The sequence below is a fragment of the Nyctereutes procyonoides genome, unplaced genomic scaffold (assembly GCF_905146905.1).
Source record: "Nyctereutes procyonoides isolate TBG_1078 unplaced genomic scaffold, NYPRO_anot_genome, whole genome shotgun sequence".
Lineage (NCBI taxonomy): Eukaryota > Metazoa > Chordata > Mammalia > Carnivora > Canidae > Nyctereutes > Nyctereutes procyonoides.
This window is the reverse complement of record NW_026575042.1, coordinates 25,907,258-25,928,300: the sequence shown is the minus strand read 5'-3', so window position 1 is coordinate 25,928,300 and position 21,043 is coordinate 25,907,258. Positions and strand designations below refer to the sequence as shown.

Here is a 21,043-nt window from a genome sequence, read left to right as displayed (position 1 = left end):
TTTGAAATGTTGTCTTTACCACACACTAAATAGTTAGTGCTTGTTTTTTTCTCTGCTTTTTCTGGTATTCCATTGGTTTGTACATTCTTAACAAGAACTTTACAACTTTAATGACTTGAGCTGTAAAATATTCTATTCTGCCATATTTTCTATTCTTTTTCTCAAAATTATCTTGCCTATCCTAATTTAATTAGAAGGTAGACTTCAGTGTCATTTAAACAAAATACTGCATTTATCGGCATTGCATTAAAATTAACTTGAAGAAAATAGATGTTTTAAAGAACAACTGATTTTCCAACCTAAGAAAGTTTTTTACTAGGTTTTTGTTGTTGCTGATTGTGGTGGTAATCTTCTGATTAGATCTTTTTCCCTTCAGTGTATTTTCTAACCAATGGCTGGTTTAGTAAGACTGAGTTCTTACCTAAATGCATCTTCCCACCTTCTTTAAATTTTCTCTTCCCTTTAGTTTCTGTGATACTATTCTGTCCAGAATCTCCATTTGCTTATGCATCATTTATTTTACAAACTCATATGTCAAAAATTATTAACTACCTACGATAATGCTGCGATCACAGAAGTGAATGAAGTGAGGAAGTTCCTAACCATTATGGAGCTTGCAGTCTAGAGAGCCAGATACACAATAATAAAATGAGCACAGAAGTGGCTATATAAACTGTGAAAAGTGAGGTCTATGTGTAGATACAAAAATCCAGCTCCTACTACAGGCTCAGCACATAGAATGTACTCACTGCATGGTGACTGATTACTATCTACCTTCCCATATAGCAATGTATTGGAACAATATGAAAAATGAAAAAGAATAACACTAAATTATATTTAAAATCAATAAATAAGGATGCTCTTTGTATAATGGAAATTGAGAGCTCCTTGAATATCATTAAGACAATCTTTTACAAATTCAATGTTGACTTCCAACCAAACTAGAGATATTTTCTCAAACAGGCTTGGAAGAGATTGTTAGTTTTAATCTTAATTCTAGACTAGTAAAACCTGATTAATAATTACAAGTGGCAAGGGTACAAACATCTTTAAAGGTAAAGAGAACTATTTAGAAAGAATGATCATAAATTCAATATGCTGTAAACTGGACAAAGCAAAATAAAATAGAATATATGGTCAGTATACTTATTGGTTCCCAAAATGTATATTTTGCTTCCATTTATACATCAGCATTTCTGTTTGCTTAAAGCCTTTATCCCTGCTGGATCGTTAGTAGTCACTGCACTCCAAACTCATGCCAGTAGAAAATAAAGGTAACGAAGTTTTCTTCATCAACAGCCTGTAGGCTCACAAAATTGAACCTGTTCTTTTATCTGCCTGTGTTCATTTAGCCCACCAAGCAGTCTTTATTAAAGCTGAGGCATCAGGCAGTCAAAGTTCATTAATACCATTTATATAATCTCTGCAGTTTCAATTAACTCAGCAAGACATTCTACTACATGATAACAGTCTCATTAATTCAATAAAATCCCATAACTATTAACAATATGGTCGATGTTAAACGGGGTGTCACCTAGTACAAAATAATAGCTTTAACAGCTTGTGATGAAACTCAAGGTTTTTTTTCTTAAATTTGATCTGACTAAATATTCAGTCCTTCTTTGGCAAGGTATTATTTCTATGTAAAGAATCTATAGGATTTTAAACCTGTACAGGGAGTAATTAAGTCTTATTAAAGGACTCCCAAGAGTAAGTTAATGATACTTTCTTATTCAGTAATTGATTGACTTTGTCTAAATTATCAAGAATCTGACCTTCCATAATCTTGTTTAGTCTTCCTTACAAATGCAGTGACCCACATACATCACAAATGCTTGAGTGCAGTTATTATGTTTTTGTTCCTTGTCTGTGGAACTTGTTCCATTATTATAACACTTCCCTAATCGACTTTTTCTTTCTCTAAAGAAAAATGGGAAACAAACATATAACTTGGGATGATTTTATTCTGACTTGGTTTGGTATCATCAAATCTTTTACTGTGAGGTATTTTCAAATATTGGAAAGAAGAAAGGGCACAATGAAGAGATAGCTTGGTGACAGAAGCCAACACAATGAGGAGAGAACAAAAGAACAAACTTGGATCACTGATGAGGAGTCTGAACTACTGAACTAACTAATGCTGCAGAACCATTTTGCCCCAAGACTTCTTGCAAAGTGTGTTAATAACATCCTACGAGTTTAAGTCATTTTGAACGGGATTTTCTGTTATTTGCTTCCAAAAAATCCTACACTGATATTTATTTTCTCCCAGTCTCCTTTTTGGTTTGTTTGTTTTTGGTCTTTGAACTTTTTTTAAAAATTTTTTGTTTGGTTGTTTTTTTTGGTCTTTGAACTTTGTGTCTGACTTCTGGATAGCCTATCTTGCTTGGAAAGGCATTTCCAAACCTGCGATTATAAACAATACTTCTACTTTTCTTTTTCAGTATTTCATTTAAAAATTTTAGTTTTCACATTTATATCTTTATGCCACTTGGAATTTGTTCTCCAATAAAAGTATAATTTAATCTTTTTTCTAGATGGAAAGTCAAACATGGCAAGTCAATGTCCCTTTCCCATTGAATGAAAATATCCTATCACATTAAGAATTCATATATAAATGAACCTGTTCTTAGTTTGTTCCATTGATCTATCTTGATTCCCATACTACTGTCATATTAACTTGATCACAGCTTACAGAAGTTCTTATCTCTCTTTGCCATTCTCCCTTTCATTCTGTAGCAACTCCAACATATTTAATAATGATAATAATAGTAATAACCATCATAAATACCAACAAGAACACTTAGTGATCACTATGTGTTTTTAACTCTACAAAGTCAATACTATTACTTCTCTCATCCTACTACCAATAAAACTAAGATTTAGAAAATTTAAGTAAGTAAATTGCCTAGGATTAGATAGCTAGTGAATGCTTGAGCTAAGATTCAAATAACAGATGAAGGCCTAGAGCCATGCTCTTAACCACTAAGCTATATTATCTCCATTAAAATTACTGTAAAGCTTTTTGGCACTAAATTTAAAAAGACTGTCCAGTTTCACTCACAGATTATCACTGGAATGATAATACATTTATATATTAATTTAGGAAGAAGTAATATATTTAGTGCCTTCCCATCTAAAACATGCTATCACTTCCTATTTCTTCAACTCTTGCTTTATATCCTTCAATAACATTTATAGTTTTCTTCACATAGCTGTTGCACCTACATTGTTATATTTATTTCAAGACATTTTGGGCAGCCTGGCTGGCTCAGTGGTTTAGCACCGCCTTCGGCCCAGGGCGTGATCCTGGAAACCCGGGATTGAGTCCCACGTTGGGCTTTCTGCATGGAGCCTGCTTCTCCCTCTGCCTATGTCTCTGCCTCTCTCTCTCTGTGTCTCTAATGAATAAATAAATAAAATATTAAAAAAAAGACATTTTAAAGTTTTTAATGTATATCTAACTGACTACCCCTTACCTTCAGTGTAATATAACAGAAAACACTTGTATGGTTAGAGCAATGTATGTATTATTTCTTAAGTTTATTCATTTAGGGCAGACTGGGTGGCTCAGCGGTTTAGCACTGCCTTCAGCCCAGGGTGTGATCCTGGAGATCTGGGATCGAGTCCCACGTTGGGCTTTCTGCATGGAGCCTGCTTCTTCCTCTGCCTGTGTCTCTGCCTCTCTCTCTCTCTCTCTCTCTCATGAATAAATAAAATCTTAAAAAAAAAAAGTTTATTTATTTAAATAATATGTATATCCAATGTGGGGCTCGAACTCCCAATCCCAAAATCAAGAGTCACATTCTCTTCTCACTGAAGTTAAGTGGTTATCAGTTGGACATACGTTGTAACTTTTGATTAGTAGAGAATTTATTAATTTGGTTTGAATTCCCACTTACTATATATTTTGAGAAATACATAAAAAATCCAACTTTCATATTTGTATTGGAATACCATAATCTTAAATTGAAACCTAGATACTTCTTTATATATTAAATAATTTACATTTCAATGAGAGCAAAAATCCAACAATCTTAATCTTTCCTTTAGTAATGGGATGAATATTTGGATAACAAAGAATATCATAAATTTCAAAAAATTTAGAGAACTTTCTGAAGTTATATTATCAGCAAATCTTAAAGAGTAGAGGACACCTGATTATTTTTTTACATGGCATGTCACATATTTATAAATGCTGTATTTAGAAACAATATTTATACATACAACTCTGAAAAGTTTTATTACTAGATTGGCTTCAAAGATGCTGTTTATAAACAAACTCTCAAAAGTTGAAAGAAAAGATTGAACACCTTATAGAAGACAATTTGGTGGAATGTCTTATAATAAGGAAGAAGCATATGTGCTTCAATGAGCTTACTTTTCTCACCATGCAGCTGACAAGCAGCTCTTTGATTGCTTTACTATTATGATACAACTCTGGATACAATAAAGGCTACATTATTGCTCTATCATTTGTCAAGCTGTATAGAAAATTTTGAGTCAATGGATGCCACCTGTACGATATTTTCATTACCTGTTTATAAAGCAACTGCTCGTTTTCTCTAGCATAACAGAAAAGAACATCTGTAAGAATTTTTCTCACATTTTCTTGTTGGAAAAACTGCATTTCAGGAAACCTGAAGAAAGAAAACACAGGATTAAAACTGACTAGCACAATTCCAAGAATTATCCTCAAACTCTCATGTTTAAAAAGTGTCAAGGGCTACTTTAGGTATTAGTACATTTGCCATTCAACTAACTTATGCCATTGGTGGGCCAAGTTAAGGAAAAAGGGTGAGAAAAGGGAAATTATTCTATCACAGAGAGAAATAATACTTTTCAAATGTCTCCATATGCTTTAAGTCTTCATAAGGTAGATACAGCAGTTCTTAAGCAAAATGAATCATAGCCTATATATTTAGGGGGCAGGATTATTAGCCTATTTGGTTTTTAGGACTAAAAGGTAATTTTGGATGCACCAGCTTTTTGAAGAAATCATTATCTTTTTTCTTATGCAAGTATCAAGATTTAAATTATTACATATGACCACACTTAGTTTTGTCTGATTAAAATGTAGACTTTAAATGAACAAGTGAATATCGCTTAAATGCTCTCTGGTTAGAAAATCCTACCAGGTGCTTTGAGGTAATGTGAAATAGAAAAATGGCACAGTATCCACTTGAAAGGAGCTTACATAGTTGTTTCTAATGAAAGGATATACAATTACAATAATCCAAAGAACAAATACACAGCAATCTAATACACAATAAATACGTAAGCGATGAAGGAATGTCATCTAGAAGGTAGCAAATAGCTTCAATCACAAAAGATTTGAACAGGAATTTTTTGGCGAGGAGGAGGATGGACTATCAGTGGTAAAGATAACCAAATCAGAAGGAAAGATGAAGGCACAGAAGGCAATGAGTATTCTAAGTGTACAGCACAGTAATGAGAAAGAAATGTAATCAGTAATGAGAAAGAAAAGTACTTTCATGAAGTACTGCCAGTTGAGAGCAGGACGATGAGATGGAAGAAAAGGTGGGCAGCTCTGAATTGCTGAATTCACGAATGAAGAAAAATCAACCAAGTGACTCTACATTTTTGAATAGGTAAGTAACAAAGAAAATAATATTTGAGTAACTCTAAGTGGGAATAAGCTTTGAAAAGAGGAGAGATTACAGGAAGGAACAAGAGGGCATTATAAAGAACTGAAGTGGAAAAAATCACAAACCTGAGAAGAAAAAGCCTGCATTCAAATTCATGTTGCATAATTACTAGCTATATAATCTTGAGTAAGTGATTGCTTTACTGCCCCACCTATTAAGTGGGGATAATAATACTGATCTTGTGATCAAGATGAGATCATATTAAAGCACCAAGAACAGTGCCTGGGAAGCAGTAAATGTGCTAGAATAGAGGTCATTATTAGTCTTTGAATTTTGGTACTTTAGATGATAAAAAAGTGCATTGGGTGGTTTTGGAACTAGAAAATAAGTGGATATGAGAGAGGCTGAAGAGAAAGAGTACCTAAAGCATGGAAGGACAGGGCATTATCAAAACAGAAAAATACTCCTTAATGAGTCTTTTAAAGAGCAAAAATGGCTGTTTTACTTCATATTATAATGGCTAACTGCCTTTTCCTGGAGACTTCAGCTGTTTTAATGCTTCATTCTGATCCTTTTCTGGCTCCCTGTGAGAGTTGTAACTTTCTTTCCAGTCCAGGCTGGGTTTCTGGGTTAACTATGTTAATGGTTTCTGAAGCATCTCATTTCTGGTCCTATTTTTTATGACAAATTAAAGCCTGTTTTATCTTCATCTGTTCATGTGACTTTTGCTTGAAATTCCCTTTGATGTCCAATTGTCCCCAAACACGTACATCTGGTTTTGTCTCTAGCAGAAAGGAGACCTCTTTTTTGGATACGTAATAAACAACCCATGGATCTGAGCAAGATGACTTCACATCTCTGCATGAATCTTAATTTGATGACCTCTCCAGACAGTATCTACTCAGGCAAGGGAGTGTGACGAGGCTTAAATGACTACAGCTCCTAAAGAGAGAAAAATTAACCAGAAAGCATATTTGGAGCAAGAATATTATATCATAGAAGCCAAAGGTGTTCCAGGAAGTTGTCAAATGCACTGAAGTAGGAAAAAAACACAACCACTTTTTGAATGACTTCTTTGGGACAAAAGAAAGTTGATAAAGTCCTTAGAAAGTCAAATACCCCGAAGTAAAGATGAAAGACAGGTAAGTAATTAAAATAAATTGCTAAAGAGAAATTTCTTGGGAAAACTTAAGTCACTAAGGTAAAAACATTAATCCTTCTAAGAAGTGAAACTGTTTCCCCTTCTTCTTCATTAGATGACTTAAATCTAGTCCTGTCTTTTTTTTTTTTTTGAGGTATAATTGACATACAACATATTAGTTTCAGTCATAAAACATAATGATATGATATTTGTATACACTGTGAAATGATTACCAAAGTAAGTCTAGTTGCCATCCTAGCCATGTCTTTAAGTAGGCTTCCTGCCCCATAATTTAGATAACATGGCTTAATGATTTTGCACATTTTCTCCCTTAACTATTCTTCAGAAATTTTCCATGTACACTGGCACAACCAAATTCTGTGTAGCTGATGCAATCTGAACTGATTATGCAAGAAAGTACTAAAAACTGCAACATCCACTTTGTAACAAATACCCATGAACTATATAGTAAGAGTTTAATACCTAACTACTAAAAATGTAAATTATATTACATACCAATTCATAGTTTCATTTAAATGCATACTAACCACTTGCAAGATTAAAAACAAGAGAGCTACAAGAATTAAATTGCAGGTAGATAATTTAAATTACCCACTTTTAGCAAATACCCAATCAACTAAAAATGTGTATTAGGCAGACACAGCATATCTACACAACAGCACACTATCTACAACTCTACAACCCTAAAGTGCCATTTATAACATTTCATTATCCATTCTTTTTTATAAAAGTAGGACTTGTTCAATAAATTCTGATGGTTTTATAGCATCAAAATTACACTTATATAAGTAAGGTAGATACAAAAAAGTTTTTTAAAAGATATAAAAGTTTATGCTACTTAAGAAGCTGGAAAAAGAGGGATGCCTGGGTGGCTCAGTGATTAAGCATCTGCCTTTGGCTGAGGTTGTGATCCCAGGGTTCCCGGATCAAGTCCCACATCAGGCTCCCTGCTTCTCCCTCTGCCTATGTCTCTGCCTCCCTCTGTGTCTCTCAGGAATAAATAAGTAAAATCTTAAAAAAAAAAGTTGGAAAAATAATTTACATTCAGAGAAGTTTAAAGCTGAAGTCTTTGGAGATTATCCACTCTAACTCAGAAAGTCACAGGTAAGGATTCTGAAGCAGATGAATACCTGCTACCTGCCCCCACATATCTGGGTGGTTAGGTAACAGTACTTTCCAACCACTTCACTCATCAATTATAAATGAGTCAGATGTACATATTTAGGTAAAATTCCATGAGCTTAGAGGTACCAAGAAGGTCATAAGGTTGATGAGTACAACCGAATAATATATTTCCCACAACAAATACTTAACTGTCTTATTGTTAGGCTTCAAACCAGAAGATATAACATCTATAGGAATCAGAAATAAGGGAGAAAAGTACAGTGAGTAGTTTTTCCAGGAAGAGTAATGATCAGTTTGGTTTCTCTTAAAAAAAAAAAAATCTCTTATTTATTTTTCTATTTGAGAAAGAGAGTGAGGTGGAAGGGGGAGGAGCAGAGGAAGAGGGACAAGCAGATTCCATGCCAAGTGCAGAGCCTCATGCAGGACCTGACGAGGGGCCCGATCCCATGACCCCAAGATCACAACCCGAGCTGAAATCAAGAGGTAGACGCCCAACCAACTGAACCATCCAGGCATTTCAGTAATAATCAGTTTCTGATGATATGTTTTAAACATACTTTTTTAACTCTTTTTTACTTATTTATGATAATCACACACACACACAGAGAGAGAGAGAGAGAGAGAGAGGCAAAGACACAGGCAGAGGGAGAAGCAGGTTCCATGCACCAGAGCCCGACATGGGATTCGATCCCAGGTCTCCAGGATCGCGCCCTGGGCCAAAGGCAGGCGCCAAACCGCTGTGCCACCCAGGGATCCCATGATGATATGTTTTAAGTTTCAAAATAGCTTCCCAGTCATCCATTACACATCTATGCCTTTTTTTTTTTTAAACTTCATGCCATCTGGTGTTGATTCAAGATAGGTAAAGTAATTTGAACATTCTAACACAAATGTCATTGGAAAGGTAAATTTACTTTTAAAACAATAATAAATATCACAGATTATGGACCCAAGCTGACTTCAACAATTGTTAAGATTTTGAAGGTCAATACTGATTCTACAGTGTCATTAAAAAAAAAAAAGTAATAATTTCAGTAAAGATGAGGCATATTAAAAAAAAATACTTGAGTTGAAACTGTAAATTTATGATTAATTCAAACCAAATATCTGATAGGCAAATAAAGGGAAAAAATTCACATTAATAGGGTTTAAAGATAAATTTTGTTATTATCAGAAAATGGAAGTCCAAGAGAAGTAATTTCTGCCATTGGCCAGAAAAAGAAAATGGCACTAAATAAGTTAGAGTGAAACTCTTATGTAGATAAAAACCAAAGAAAAAGTAACATAAAAGTATTCCATGATGAAATTTAGACAATACACTCTAAGATTTTTCTTTTTTTTCTTTCTTTTTTTTTTTTTTACCTGTATCCTAAACTTCTTTATTTAAGAACAAAGTGATGAATGGTATGGGTATTAAAAAAAGAGCACCCTTGAACCTTACCTTCCTCCCTCCAACCTGTTACCCCCAAACTCCCTGCCCCACACCCTCTATGTTCCCAAATCTGTTCTCAGTGAATGAAGAACTTAATCCCAAAGTCCTGGTACAAACCCCAGGTTCTTTCCCTAGCATTCCCCCTCCCTCTCAGCACAGGAGAGCCCAGAGTGGTGACAGACACAGAGGGAAAGGCTTCACTGTCAGGAAGTAGTGAGTAAGGAGTAGTGAAGTGATGGCTCCTATAGCTTGGGGTTCCAGAGAGGACCCTGGTGCCAGAGGAAAGCACACTGGTGCTCCTGAGAAAGGAGACCCAAAATCCTCTCCTTGCAAATAGTCACTGCTTGATCATTTGTCCTTCTGGCAACCAGTGCAGAACCACATTCGGATCACATCCTTCTCAAGTCTGAATTGCTGGGCAATGTGGCTAATTGGCTGCAGGGCGGGTTTCCGGCACCACAGGCACATGTTCTCCAGGTTGTCTCTCACTGGCTTCTCCAGACTCGTTGGCTTTCTCTTTCAGGCCTGCACAAGGGTCTCTGCTTTGCATATTTCCTGAAGATTTTCACTGTTGCCAGCTTCCTCTACCCAGTTGGGCAACAGGGGCTGCAGTTAACACTTTACTGAAACTGAGCTGCAGAGCCTCAAAATGACAGATGGTCATTTAGCTAAACACCTTCCCAAAGAGAGTCCCCAGGGTGAGCCCCACATCTGCCTGAGTATGTACCAGGATGATCCTCTTCTGCTCCAGAAGTGTGGTAAATTGTTTCAGGTCTTTCTGCAGAGCTTTGATGTCCTGGGATTCCTCAGAGGTTTCGCTCCAGCTTCTCCTTTTTCGGCTTCATGGTCCCAAACGGGGCAGCACAGGGCTGGGGGGAGGTACCCTCGGAGTTGCTCTCCACTCCAGCCCTCACTCACCCTCTGCTGAGAGGTCTTCAGGCTGCCCTGGGGCATTAGCCCCACTCCAACCTGAGGTCCACAGCTTGCCATCCCCTCAGAACTCAGAACTCATTCAGTGGGGTGGAGTGGCGGGCACATGGAATTCTCCCACACCTCAGCACCTGGCCCAGCCCAATTCCTGACCTGCCAGGAGGGGCCTGGAAGCTCAGCAAGGTCCAAAGGTCAACCCAGCAGGGCTCTGGCCCTCCCAGTGCAGTGTCAGAAGCCAGATGTCCTGTCATGGGGAACAGGGGTGCCCCAAGCGAGGAGCCTGAAAAATGAGGGCTCTCCAAGGGACTCTAGATTTTTCTTGATGGAAAAAAAAAAGTAGTATTTCAGTTCTAACTTAATTGATCAACATTTAAAATACAGCAGTTTCTCTCTCAAGATGTGTGAAGGAACTTAGAGTCAGACAAATTTTACATCCCACAAATTAATACCAAGAGATATAAAAACTTTGGTTTGTGAGTTTTGTTCTGCATCTTGAAATTACCCAAAATTCGTAGGCATTATAGTTTTTATTATAAGACTAAAAAAAAAATCTTTCATCATGGAAAATTCAAACATTTCTACAGAATAGACCAAGAGTAGACTCAATATAGCCATCATCCAATTTCATTGCCTATCAGTTGTTTCATATATATTCCTCCCTCAATTCTGCATTTTTAAACAAATCAGAGATGTCACATCTATAAATATTATGCATCTATAAAAGGACTCTAAAAAATAACTATGTACCATTCTAACACTACTACTAATAAAATAATCCATTAATTAAATCAAATATCTAGGCAATGTGCAAATTTCCCTAATTTTTGCAGTTTGTTCAAGATCCCAGAAATGTCCATATACTACAATTTATTGATATATTTCTTAAGACTCTTTTACTTTATAGATTTATTCTTCCCCTCTCTCTCCTCCTCCATGTCTCTGTCTCTTTCTGCAAGGTATTTGTTAAGGAAGCCAGGTTATTTATTGTGTCGAAACTTGCCACATTCTGAATTTTTCTTATTGTTTCTCTGTTTTATTATTTAACACATTCCCTTTATAAACTGGATGGTCAGTCTAGACATTTCATCAAATTCAAATTCAATTTTCAACAAAATTTGTCATGGGTGGTATGGGGCTTTTAGCATATTTTTACAAATTCTTTGACATTTCTCCTGTGAAAAGGTGGAGGAGTCTAACTCCTCTCCATTTGCATTCATGCTGGCCTTGGTAACTAGTTTCTCACAAAATGATATTGTGACCTAACTCCTGTCTGGTTCTCCGTCTGGACACATCCTTGGAACTCAGACACAATGCTGCTAGAAGTGAAGTAGCTACACGGGAGGGCCCTACAGAGGTATTCTAGTCACAGCTGCAGAGAAACTCTTCACTGAGAGCCAACTTCAACTGCCAGACATGGGAGTGAACAAGCCTTCACATGATTCCAGCCCCTAACCTTCAGCCAGGCTTGACCTTTGTTCCATGTGGAACAAAGACAAATTGGTTGGCTCAGCCTCGCCCAAACTGTACCTTCATCAGCAAAAAAAAAAATGCTGTTGTTTTAACGTTTAGGGTGGTTTATGATACAGCTATAGATAACTGTTACAGTCAGTATTGTGTACTACCATCAGGATGCATATATCTGCCTATTTCTTTTTATGATGCTAGCAATTGATGATCATTGCCGAGATCTATTAATTCATTACAGGTTGTAAATAGTAACACTATAATTCTATCATTTTATCTTCCTTATCTAAAACACATATATAATGAAACTTATCCTGAAGTAAAGTGAGCATAATTTTGAAAACTCTTATTGACTTCCATTACATTCTTTCATGGATACCTATTGTGGACATCTAAGATTAAGATCTAGGAATGACAAAATGGCCACTAATTCTGTCACAAAAGTTGTTTTTTTTTTTTTTTTAAAGATTTTATTTATTTATTCATGATAGTCACAGAGAGAGAGAGAGAGAGAGGCAGAGACACAGGCAGAGGGAGAAGCAGGCTCCATGCAGGGAGCCCGACGTGGGATTCGATCCTGGGTCTCCAGGATCGTGCCCCGGGCCAAAGGCAGGCACTAAACCACTGCGCCACCCAGGGATCCCACAAAAGTTGTTTACAAGAACTAGACTATTCTACATGTCTTTTGGATATCTTCTCCTATAACTGCAGTATATGGGAATGAATCAGGAAGTAAAGGATAGAGAACAACCACACACAACTTTAGAGCCCCAATAGCCAGGAACCCAGGTGCCTGATGTAATAAGTCAAATGGAAAGATATTCAATAGGGTAACAGTCTGTCATAATACAGACAATAAAGAGAAGCCAGGCAAATTTGTGGGCCATCTATAATGAAGAGTTCCTCAGACAACAAAAAGACCCCCCCAAAAAACAAACAACAAAACAAAAACAAAAAAAATCCTAAGTAAAAAAAGGGTTAAGAAAAAAGTAAAATGATAAAGGGCTTTGTCACTGCATTATAGTACATAATTAGGTAATTAGAAGTATTAAAACAGACAAAGCATTGGGCCCAGATGAATTACTGAAGATGCAAGTATTCAATAAGATGCCCCAGGGGGAAAAATAAAGCCCTTGGTGAAGGTTTATAATCATGCAGTAGGACAGAGAAGCACAGAAGGACTTGAAGGAACAATAACTGATGCTATGCTCATACTTTAAAAACAAAATTTCAAAACAACCATTCATCCAAAATTTAAAATGAGCTGATGGAAACTCCCCAGAATACTATTAAACACCAAAATAATGATAATACCTTCTTTTGGTTTATTGTTCTTTTTTTTTTTAAAGAAAAAGTGGAAAATCAAGCAAAAACCATCAAAGGAAGCAATTTCATACAGAATGAAAGCAGGCATACTTTTTCTTCTTTTGCTCCCTGTTTTGGTTGATGATTTCACCATTCTCTCCCTATTCAACCAAATCTGCTTTCTCATCCTTCCAGGTCCAAGCTGGACTTAATTTCCCAGCTTCTTTCTCAGAGAGCTGTAGACATGTGACTGAGGTGCTAGCCAACGAAATGAGAGTAGAAGTGATGTAGGACCACAAAATTCAACCCCCCACCTCCACTTCAATCGAGCCCCATACACATTTCCTTTTCCAGCTGGACAGAAGAGAAAAGGTCACCCAGGAGGCTTGGGAAGCTACCTATGGACTACGGTGGTTTTAAAAATACTGTGCAAATTCTTTAGAACATCTCTCCTCTTCGATTGCTTGCTCTGGGAGTAGTTTCCTCTGGAGAAAGACACTTAAATAGTCCCACAGAGAGATACACATGGAAAGGAACCAATATGGATCCTCCAGCCCTAGTGAAGCCTCCAGATGACTGCAGTTCCAGTTGATATCTGACTGTAATCTCATGAGACTCCTAAGCCAGAACCTTCTGGCTAAGCTTCTCTCCAACTGCTGATATGTGGCAACTATGAAATAAACGATTATTGTTCCAAGTCACTAGGTTTTGGTCAACTTATTATACAGCAACAGATAACTAATACAGGTTTTGATACCTGAATCTGGGGTGTTATTGAAAAAACCATAAAATACGTGGTAGGAATGTCTAAGGAACTGGACAGGAGCTGGAAGGGCCTTGCATATAACATCAGTGAAGGATTAAAGAATAAAAAAAAAAAAAAGGCTGCTGGCAAAAGATAACCCATGAGAATGCTGCCAGTGAGGGTTTAAATGAAAATAAGAAAAACGTTATAGGCAAAATGGATGAAGAAGTTTCCTAATTATGTGCCAGAAACATGGCTGCTTATAGTTGCACAGAAAATTAAAAATGTACCACATAAGCTAGAGTGACCTAGCTAAGAACCTATTCAGGCAGAGTATTGAAGGCGCTGCCTAAGTTATACTTGTTACTTATAGTAGAATGAAAGAGGGGAGAAGCCAAAGGAAGAGGTTCTAGAACTTTGAAAATAAAACTGCTCTTTCTCGGCCTCCTCTATTCAGCAAATGATCCTAGCATTATGACACTGCTTCTGGGCAAACATCAAATCTAAAACATAGTATAAATAAATAAGTAAGTAAGTAAAATCTATAGATGAAACCAAGGGAGTGAGTATAAAATCTTTTGTTAAGATCTCAGAAAACTCTAAAACAGTACCTCAGAGAACCCTTCTGTCAGACAAGATGCCCTGATGCCCTGTAAAGATGCCTCACAGACCCTTTAGCTGTTAGAGGTCAGGGATGGTGCTGTACATCCTACACTGCACATGACAGCCTCTCACAACAAAGAATTGGTCCAAAATGTCAATGCTCCCAAGGTTGAGAAACTCTGCATTAGAGTGTATCAGCCTAGAGGGCACAAACCATATTTATTTAATCTCTTTCTGAGTAAGATTTATAGTAACTCACCAATGTTTCCATCTCCTGTTTGCTCCACAGAGTGCTCTGCATACAAAAGGTATTCACTTAATATCTCTTGCATTGAAAAAGTGTTAAATCTAAGGCAAACAAATTAACATAAAATATTATAGAGTTGTGGAAAGACTAGGAGTCCCAGGTTTTATTTCCATTTTGGCCATTAACAAATTATATTTTCTTAAGTCCTATTCTTTGCTAGTTTCAACTTTCCAGGTTTGCAAAATAAAAAGATTTAATTAGATGACTATCAACAACACAAATGCCATTATGGGTGCCAGATACAAAGCCTAAGAAAATCTAGGAGAGAAAAGAGCTATTTTACAGATTTTTTAAAGGGAAGTAATTACAATAAAATGTATGTGATCTATGAAAGAATTATAACAGGCACTATTTTCTTTATTAGGACCTTCAACTTCTAGTACAGTAGCTAGTACGTAATAATTTCTCAAGTAGTATTTGTTGAATGAGTGAATAAATCCACAAAGCTACAAATAAACCAAAGAAAAATAAAAATGAAATCTATGGACTCAGGGACTGCAGGTGGGAAGATGAAGCAGAAGATAGGCTAGGGCAGAGTTCTGTTGTCATTGTTTCCACAATTAATAAAGACAAGAGCAATGTATAGCTTTTAGAGGAGCTTTTAGAGGCCACAAACTGAAGGAGAACATTGATTTTTTTTTTTTTTAAAGGTAGAAATCTGTTGTGATGACAATAGGCAGAATCCAGCCCAAGAGGATAGCAGAAAATCTCCAAGAGGCTAACATGGCAGGTGGGCATTTGAACTCACCTTACAAGTGAGATGATGAAGCAGAAGAGTTATGACGACAGGAAACAGCAAAGAATGCACAGTGAGGAAAGGGCAGATAGGGCTGGAGTTTCAGGAGACGAGATGGGTCACCCTCTAAATAGATATGTTCATTAAAGATTCTAATTCTCCAATGTCCTAAGTTACACAGCAAGCCCTCTTCTATCCCACTGCCTCCCCACCTCAAAAACACAAAAACTTAAAAAAAAAAAATTCTACTCACATCATAAAGATGAAAAATTAGGGCAAAAACATGTAAGTAGATAGATGTGTGCACTTTAAGTACAAGACTCTGTCACAGCTGAAAATACAGATTCTATTTTGTAGCTTTTCAACAATTAAAACATTTTAAAGTAATTCAAAGCATTTACCCTTGAAGTACTAAGGTAGCTTCAATTCCAAATCTACATTTAAGTTCTGAGAAGATTATGTTCTACTACTAAACAGGTTATACCTAGTAGGAATATTTTAGGATGAGCTATTACTTGACCAATCACCAGACTTTACCTGTGAACCTTCTTATAATTAACATGTGAACCCACAATTATGAGTAGTGCTGAAAAAGCTGGCTTAATTTATTTATTTTTTTTAATTTTTTTTTATTTTTATTTATGATAGTCACGAGAGAGAGAGAGAGAGAGAGAGAGAGAGAGAGAGAGAGAGAGGCAGAGACACAGGCAGAGGGAGAAGCAGGCTCCATGCACCGGGAGCCCGACATGGGATTCGATCCCGGGTCGCCAGGATCGCGCCCCGGGCCAAAGGCAGGCACTAAACCGCTGCGCCACCCAGGGATCCCAAGCTGGCTTAATTTAAAACAAGAAGGATCTCAAAAGCAAAACCTCTTTTGGTCAGCAGCTCACGATGATCTATCTGTGCTGCCACTACATGCTTCCAAATTCCAAAGATTAGGAGGATCCTACAACTGTACGTTCTGCGGAAAATACACCTATGTTTTCACTCAAATGCTAAAGAGCCTTCTTCAAATTAAAAAAAAAATCCCATAAATTAGAGTAAATGTGTGGTAAGAATATGCATGCCTAAATGGAACAGAAATGGGAAAAATACATGTTAAAAACAGGAGCAGCACAGGAAAACATATATATATATATATATATATATATATATATATATATAGACTATAATAATAAAATATTTTGTTTTTACCTTAAATGTTGTCAAATGAGGCAGGACTACAGGCCATTTGACAAGAAGAATTGTTTCTTGTATTCCTGAAAATCTGTTTTTCCCTTCTTTAATATTTAAGAAACACACACACAGGTTGCCGACAACTCTTAGAGAGCGGCTTGTGTTGTCGTTTTCGCTTTCCCGGCTGTGAACAAGTGCATATGTGAGGGCTGGTCGTGCATGCACAAGCATGTACTTTGCCTGCATTAAATAAAATCACAACACAACACCAACTACATCCACTCATTCATGTGTGCCTGCAGTCCACCTCGAGGAGACTGAAAATATAAATACAAGCTGCTATTTTGGTGTGATCACACGAATATGGCAGCTTGTGTGTTTTTTTTTTCTCTTTAACATTTTAACACTGGGCAGATTGTCTGCATTAACACAAACCAAAATCAATTCTGCTCTGAAACTGCTTGCAAAATTTTCCTTCCCTAAGGAATTTGTTTTTTATTTAAGTAAAAAATGGGCTTGGAGGAAACTGTATAAGAAAGACCAACATTTAGGACATCTGAACTTTGCACAGTGTGACAAACAGTGTTGGACCAGAGGACTGGCAGTATCTCTCTCAAAAAGGGGACTTTGGAGAAGATGGACGTAAGAAAAATTTTAAAAATCAGTAAGTTCACTTTGTAAAATTACTTTTGTGTATCATTAATATAGGAAAAATTTGCAAAGTAGTCTAATTCCAAGTTGCCTCCTACACTGAAAGGTATAATTAAATTTGACTAAAAACTCAGATGAGACTTGTATACTGTAGAAAGTCATGGAGGTACTCTTAAGGGCTCAGGAAGGAAATAAAACTTAAGTATCTAGCACAGACCATATCTGAAAATTCCCTATGAATATAAAATAAAATGCAGATAGTCATATCATACATAAATATATGACAATAAATTATCTACATAACACTGCCCAGTAAAACTTTTTAAGATAGAAATGTTCTATATCTGTGTTGTTCCATCCAATAGCCATTAGCACTTGAAATAGGACTACCATAAATAAAGACTTAATTTTTAATTTTACTTAATTTAAATTTATACAGCTATATGTGCTGGGACAGTACATATATGTAGTTTTAAAAAGAGAATTTTAGCAATTATTACTGAATCCACAAAATATTAAATTACAAGATAAAAAACTGAGATGACAAAGTTTTCTTATATAGATTGTATCTAAAGCTTGATCCATATATAAACTATAACCAAAAGGAAGCATTAATACGAGAGAGTTGAATTCTTAAAGCTCTAACCATATCATGGAGAGTGAAGTAGGAAAGAAGGTAATTAACTGATGAATGGAGCTACCTGAAGTGCTACTATAATAACCTTATAATAACCAGAAACATAAAAAGACCAAGAATAACCAGAAACACAAAAAGACCAAGAATTGAAGATGATGACTACCATATCCACTAAGGCAATCAGATAAACGTTAAATACAGTCAAAGTTACAGCAATAATAAAGAATTTTAATCATTTCAGTTGAGAGAGAAAGAATGCATCTGAAGAAAAAGTGATACTGTTTGGCAATAGCTTATAATATGTTAATTTGCAAATGATATATACACTACAAATACACTTTTAGAATAGACCTTGATAGACCAAATAACAGACTTCTCCGGCATCTAATATGGAAATGATATTTTATTCTGAACTCTGTATTTCCCATCATTTTCAATAATACTGTATGTATTTCATATAATGTTACAGCCCTTGAAGCACAACAAAATTGGTTCAGAATGGACGATTCAAGTTCTGAATTAGAAATGCTGTAAATTGGAAGTTCCTTGATTTACCTTTTGATTATCAGTTTTTTTTCAGTAATAAAAATGAGAACAGTAACAACCTCATTAGGTTGACATAGGAACAATTAATTGAAATGAATACAAAAACCTTTGAGGCAAAAAAGGGCTAGTAGAATAAAGGAATATTAAAATTAGTTGAGGAGGAGATAATATTTAATACAGTGACATATTCAGATCAAATAAATTCAATAATGATGGCAACAATACAGCTTATGAGATGAAATTATCTTATTTAAACTTGGACTTGAAGGCTAATAACGGTATTTTTTTTTTCAAAGTGTGCTTATGTCTCTGAAGACTAAAAATGTTAAAGATTGTTACTACTAAAATTGAACAATACAGATCATCAGTGATAAGATATACAAACAATGAGCCTTTACTAAACATCAGACTCCACAGTGGCACAAAAATAAGATCCATGCCATCCAAAGGCATACCAGTTAGATCTGAAAGACGAGACCTGGGCTAACACCAGAGCTCTCATACATACTGTTTCCATTATAGCACCAGTTATCTTACACTGTAACTTTTTTCCTGGTTGCTTTATTTATTAGATTTTGAGATTCTTAAGGGTCCATGCCATATTTATCTTGGCATCTCCAGCACCTGGCACCCTGAGGAGATTAATATAAATGTACAGGATACATTGGCAGATTGAATATACTGGCAGGTCTAAATGAATATAGGACTCAACAAAATTAAGTAATATCATTAAAAAGTTATCAAGAAATTCTACTAGAGCACAGAATCAGCACAAATTTACAATTGTAAAGACTGGAAAATGTTTCATGAACAAGATGGTCATGAACTCAGGCCTTTAAAAATGAATTTTCAGGGATCCAAAAGGGAGCAATGGGAAGAAGCAGCATTCCAACAGAGAACAAGTAATGCAAAGCATGGAAAACAGAAAGCACAGAACCCATTCAGAAAATAATGCCAGAGCACTGGTCTAAAACAGAACTGTGGAGGGACTTCAGATTTCTGGTTCTGCATATAAGGGACTTGGACATCACTACTCCTTCCTAAAAAGTAAAAAGCTGAGCAGGCTGAAAAAAACAACTCTTCTTGGATCTATAAGAGAGGGTAGAACACAGGGTAAACAGGCAAATATAGGGAGTCACAGCTTACTGGAGAACTCATAAGCAAAATCCCTGGCAGGCTCCAACATAGGATAGGAAAACCTGAACTATATACTTAATGAATTGCTAGAAAGCTCAGTGTAGACAACTCTGAGAGTCATATACTCCAAGGGACGCAATAATAGGGAGGCTCCCCCTGAACACCTCCAAGAGCTTGACCAGGCTTCTACAGTAACTATCAGAGAAAAAAAAAAATCCCCTCAGATTCCTGTGACGGGGGGGGGGGGGGGGGGGATTGTGGCAGGCAGAATTCATTCTGAACATAGCACTCTGTTCTTAACAAAACCTGCCCTCAAAAACCAAAAACAAACCACTACCACAACAAAAACCTGCCTCAGGGAAAACTAGTTCACCAAAGCCTAATCTGCTGGGGTACTCTTTGACCCTAAATGACCTGGGAGAAGGGAAATAACCAACTCCAGTCCATTTTAACCATTGTATTCCATTTAAGGCAGTGGGAAGAATTAGAAGCACTTGTGAAGGTCATGGTCCAGGTTCACTGTAAGACTAAGACCTAATCAGAGGACTAAAGAACACCTCCACTCCCCACTCACCTCATTACCACATTATTAAAGGCCTATTTATAGCAGTTCCTTTTAACTACCACATCATGTTCCAGCTACCAGGGAAAAAAATTATAACACATAACGAAAGGCGAAAGGCACAATTTGAAGAGACAGAGCAAGCATCAGAACCAGACAAGGTAGAAGGTAGGGATGCCAGAATTATGAGATGAGAAATCAAATGCAACTATGATTAATATGCCTAGGGCTCTAATGGATAGAGCAGACAGCGTGCAACAACAAACAGGAAAAGAAAGCAAAGATGGAAATCCTAAGAAAGAACCAAAATGAAGCACTAGAGATAACAAAACACTGTAACGGAAGCCTTTTGATGGGCTTATTAGTAGACGAGACAGAAGTGAGAAAAGACTCTGAGCTAAAGGACAGATCGACAGAATTCTTGAAAACTGAGAAGCAAAGAGAATGAAGACTGAAAAACAAAAAAGCAGAACAGGAAATTCAAGGACTGTGGGACAACTACCTAAGATGTAAAATAACGCATAATGGGAATATCAGAAGGAGAGGACACAGAAAGAAAGAGAAGAAATATTTGAAGCAATAATGACAGAAAAATTCCCCAAATTAACGTCAGACACCAAACCACAGATCCAGGAAGCTCAGAGAACACTAGGCAGGGTAAATGCCAAAAGAGTTATACCTAGGCATATTATCATCTTCAGACTACAGAAAATCAAAGATAAAGTCCTTAAAGAGGGGAAAAAACACAACAAAACACCTTACCTATACAGGAACAAAGACAAGAATAATATCCAACTTCTACTTAGAAACCATGCAAGCAAAAAGAGAGTGAAGTGAAATATTAAAACTGCTAACAGAAGAAAAACATCAACCTAGAATTCTGTATCCTCTGAAATTATCCTTTAAAAGTAAAGGA

At 36.4% G+C, this 21,043-nt stretch overlaps 1 protein-coding gene and 1 pseudogene across 1 annotated transcript in view; both read right to left on the bottom strand.

Moving 5' to 3' along the window:
- TBC1D5 (TBC1 domain family member 5) overlaps positions 1-21,043 on the bottom strand; it is a 530,534-nt gene that overhangs the window by 210,959 nt on the left and 298,532 nt on the right. The window contains exon 10 of the mRNA XM_055321341.1: positions 4,538-4,640. Coding sequence (XP_055177316.1) covers positions 4,538-4,640 — 103 coding nt within the window. The remainder of the gene's footprint in view (positions 1-4,537; positions 4,641-21,043) is intronic.
- On the bottom strand, positions 9,405-10,509 carry LOC129507271 (POU domain, class 5, transcription factor 1-like; annotated as a pseudogene).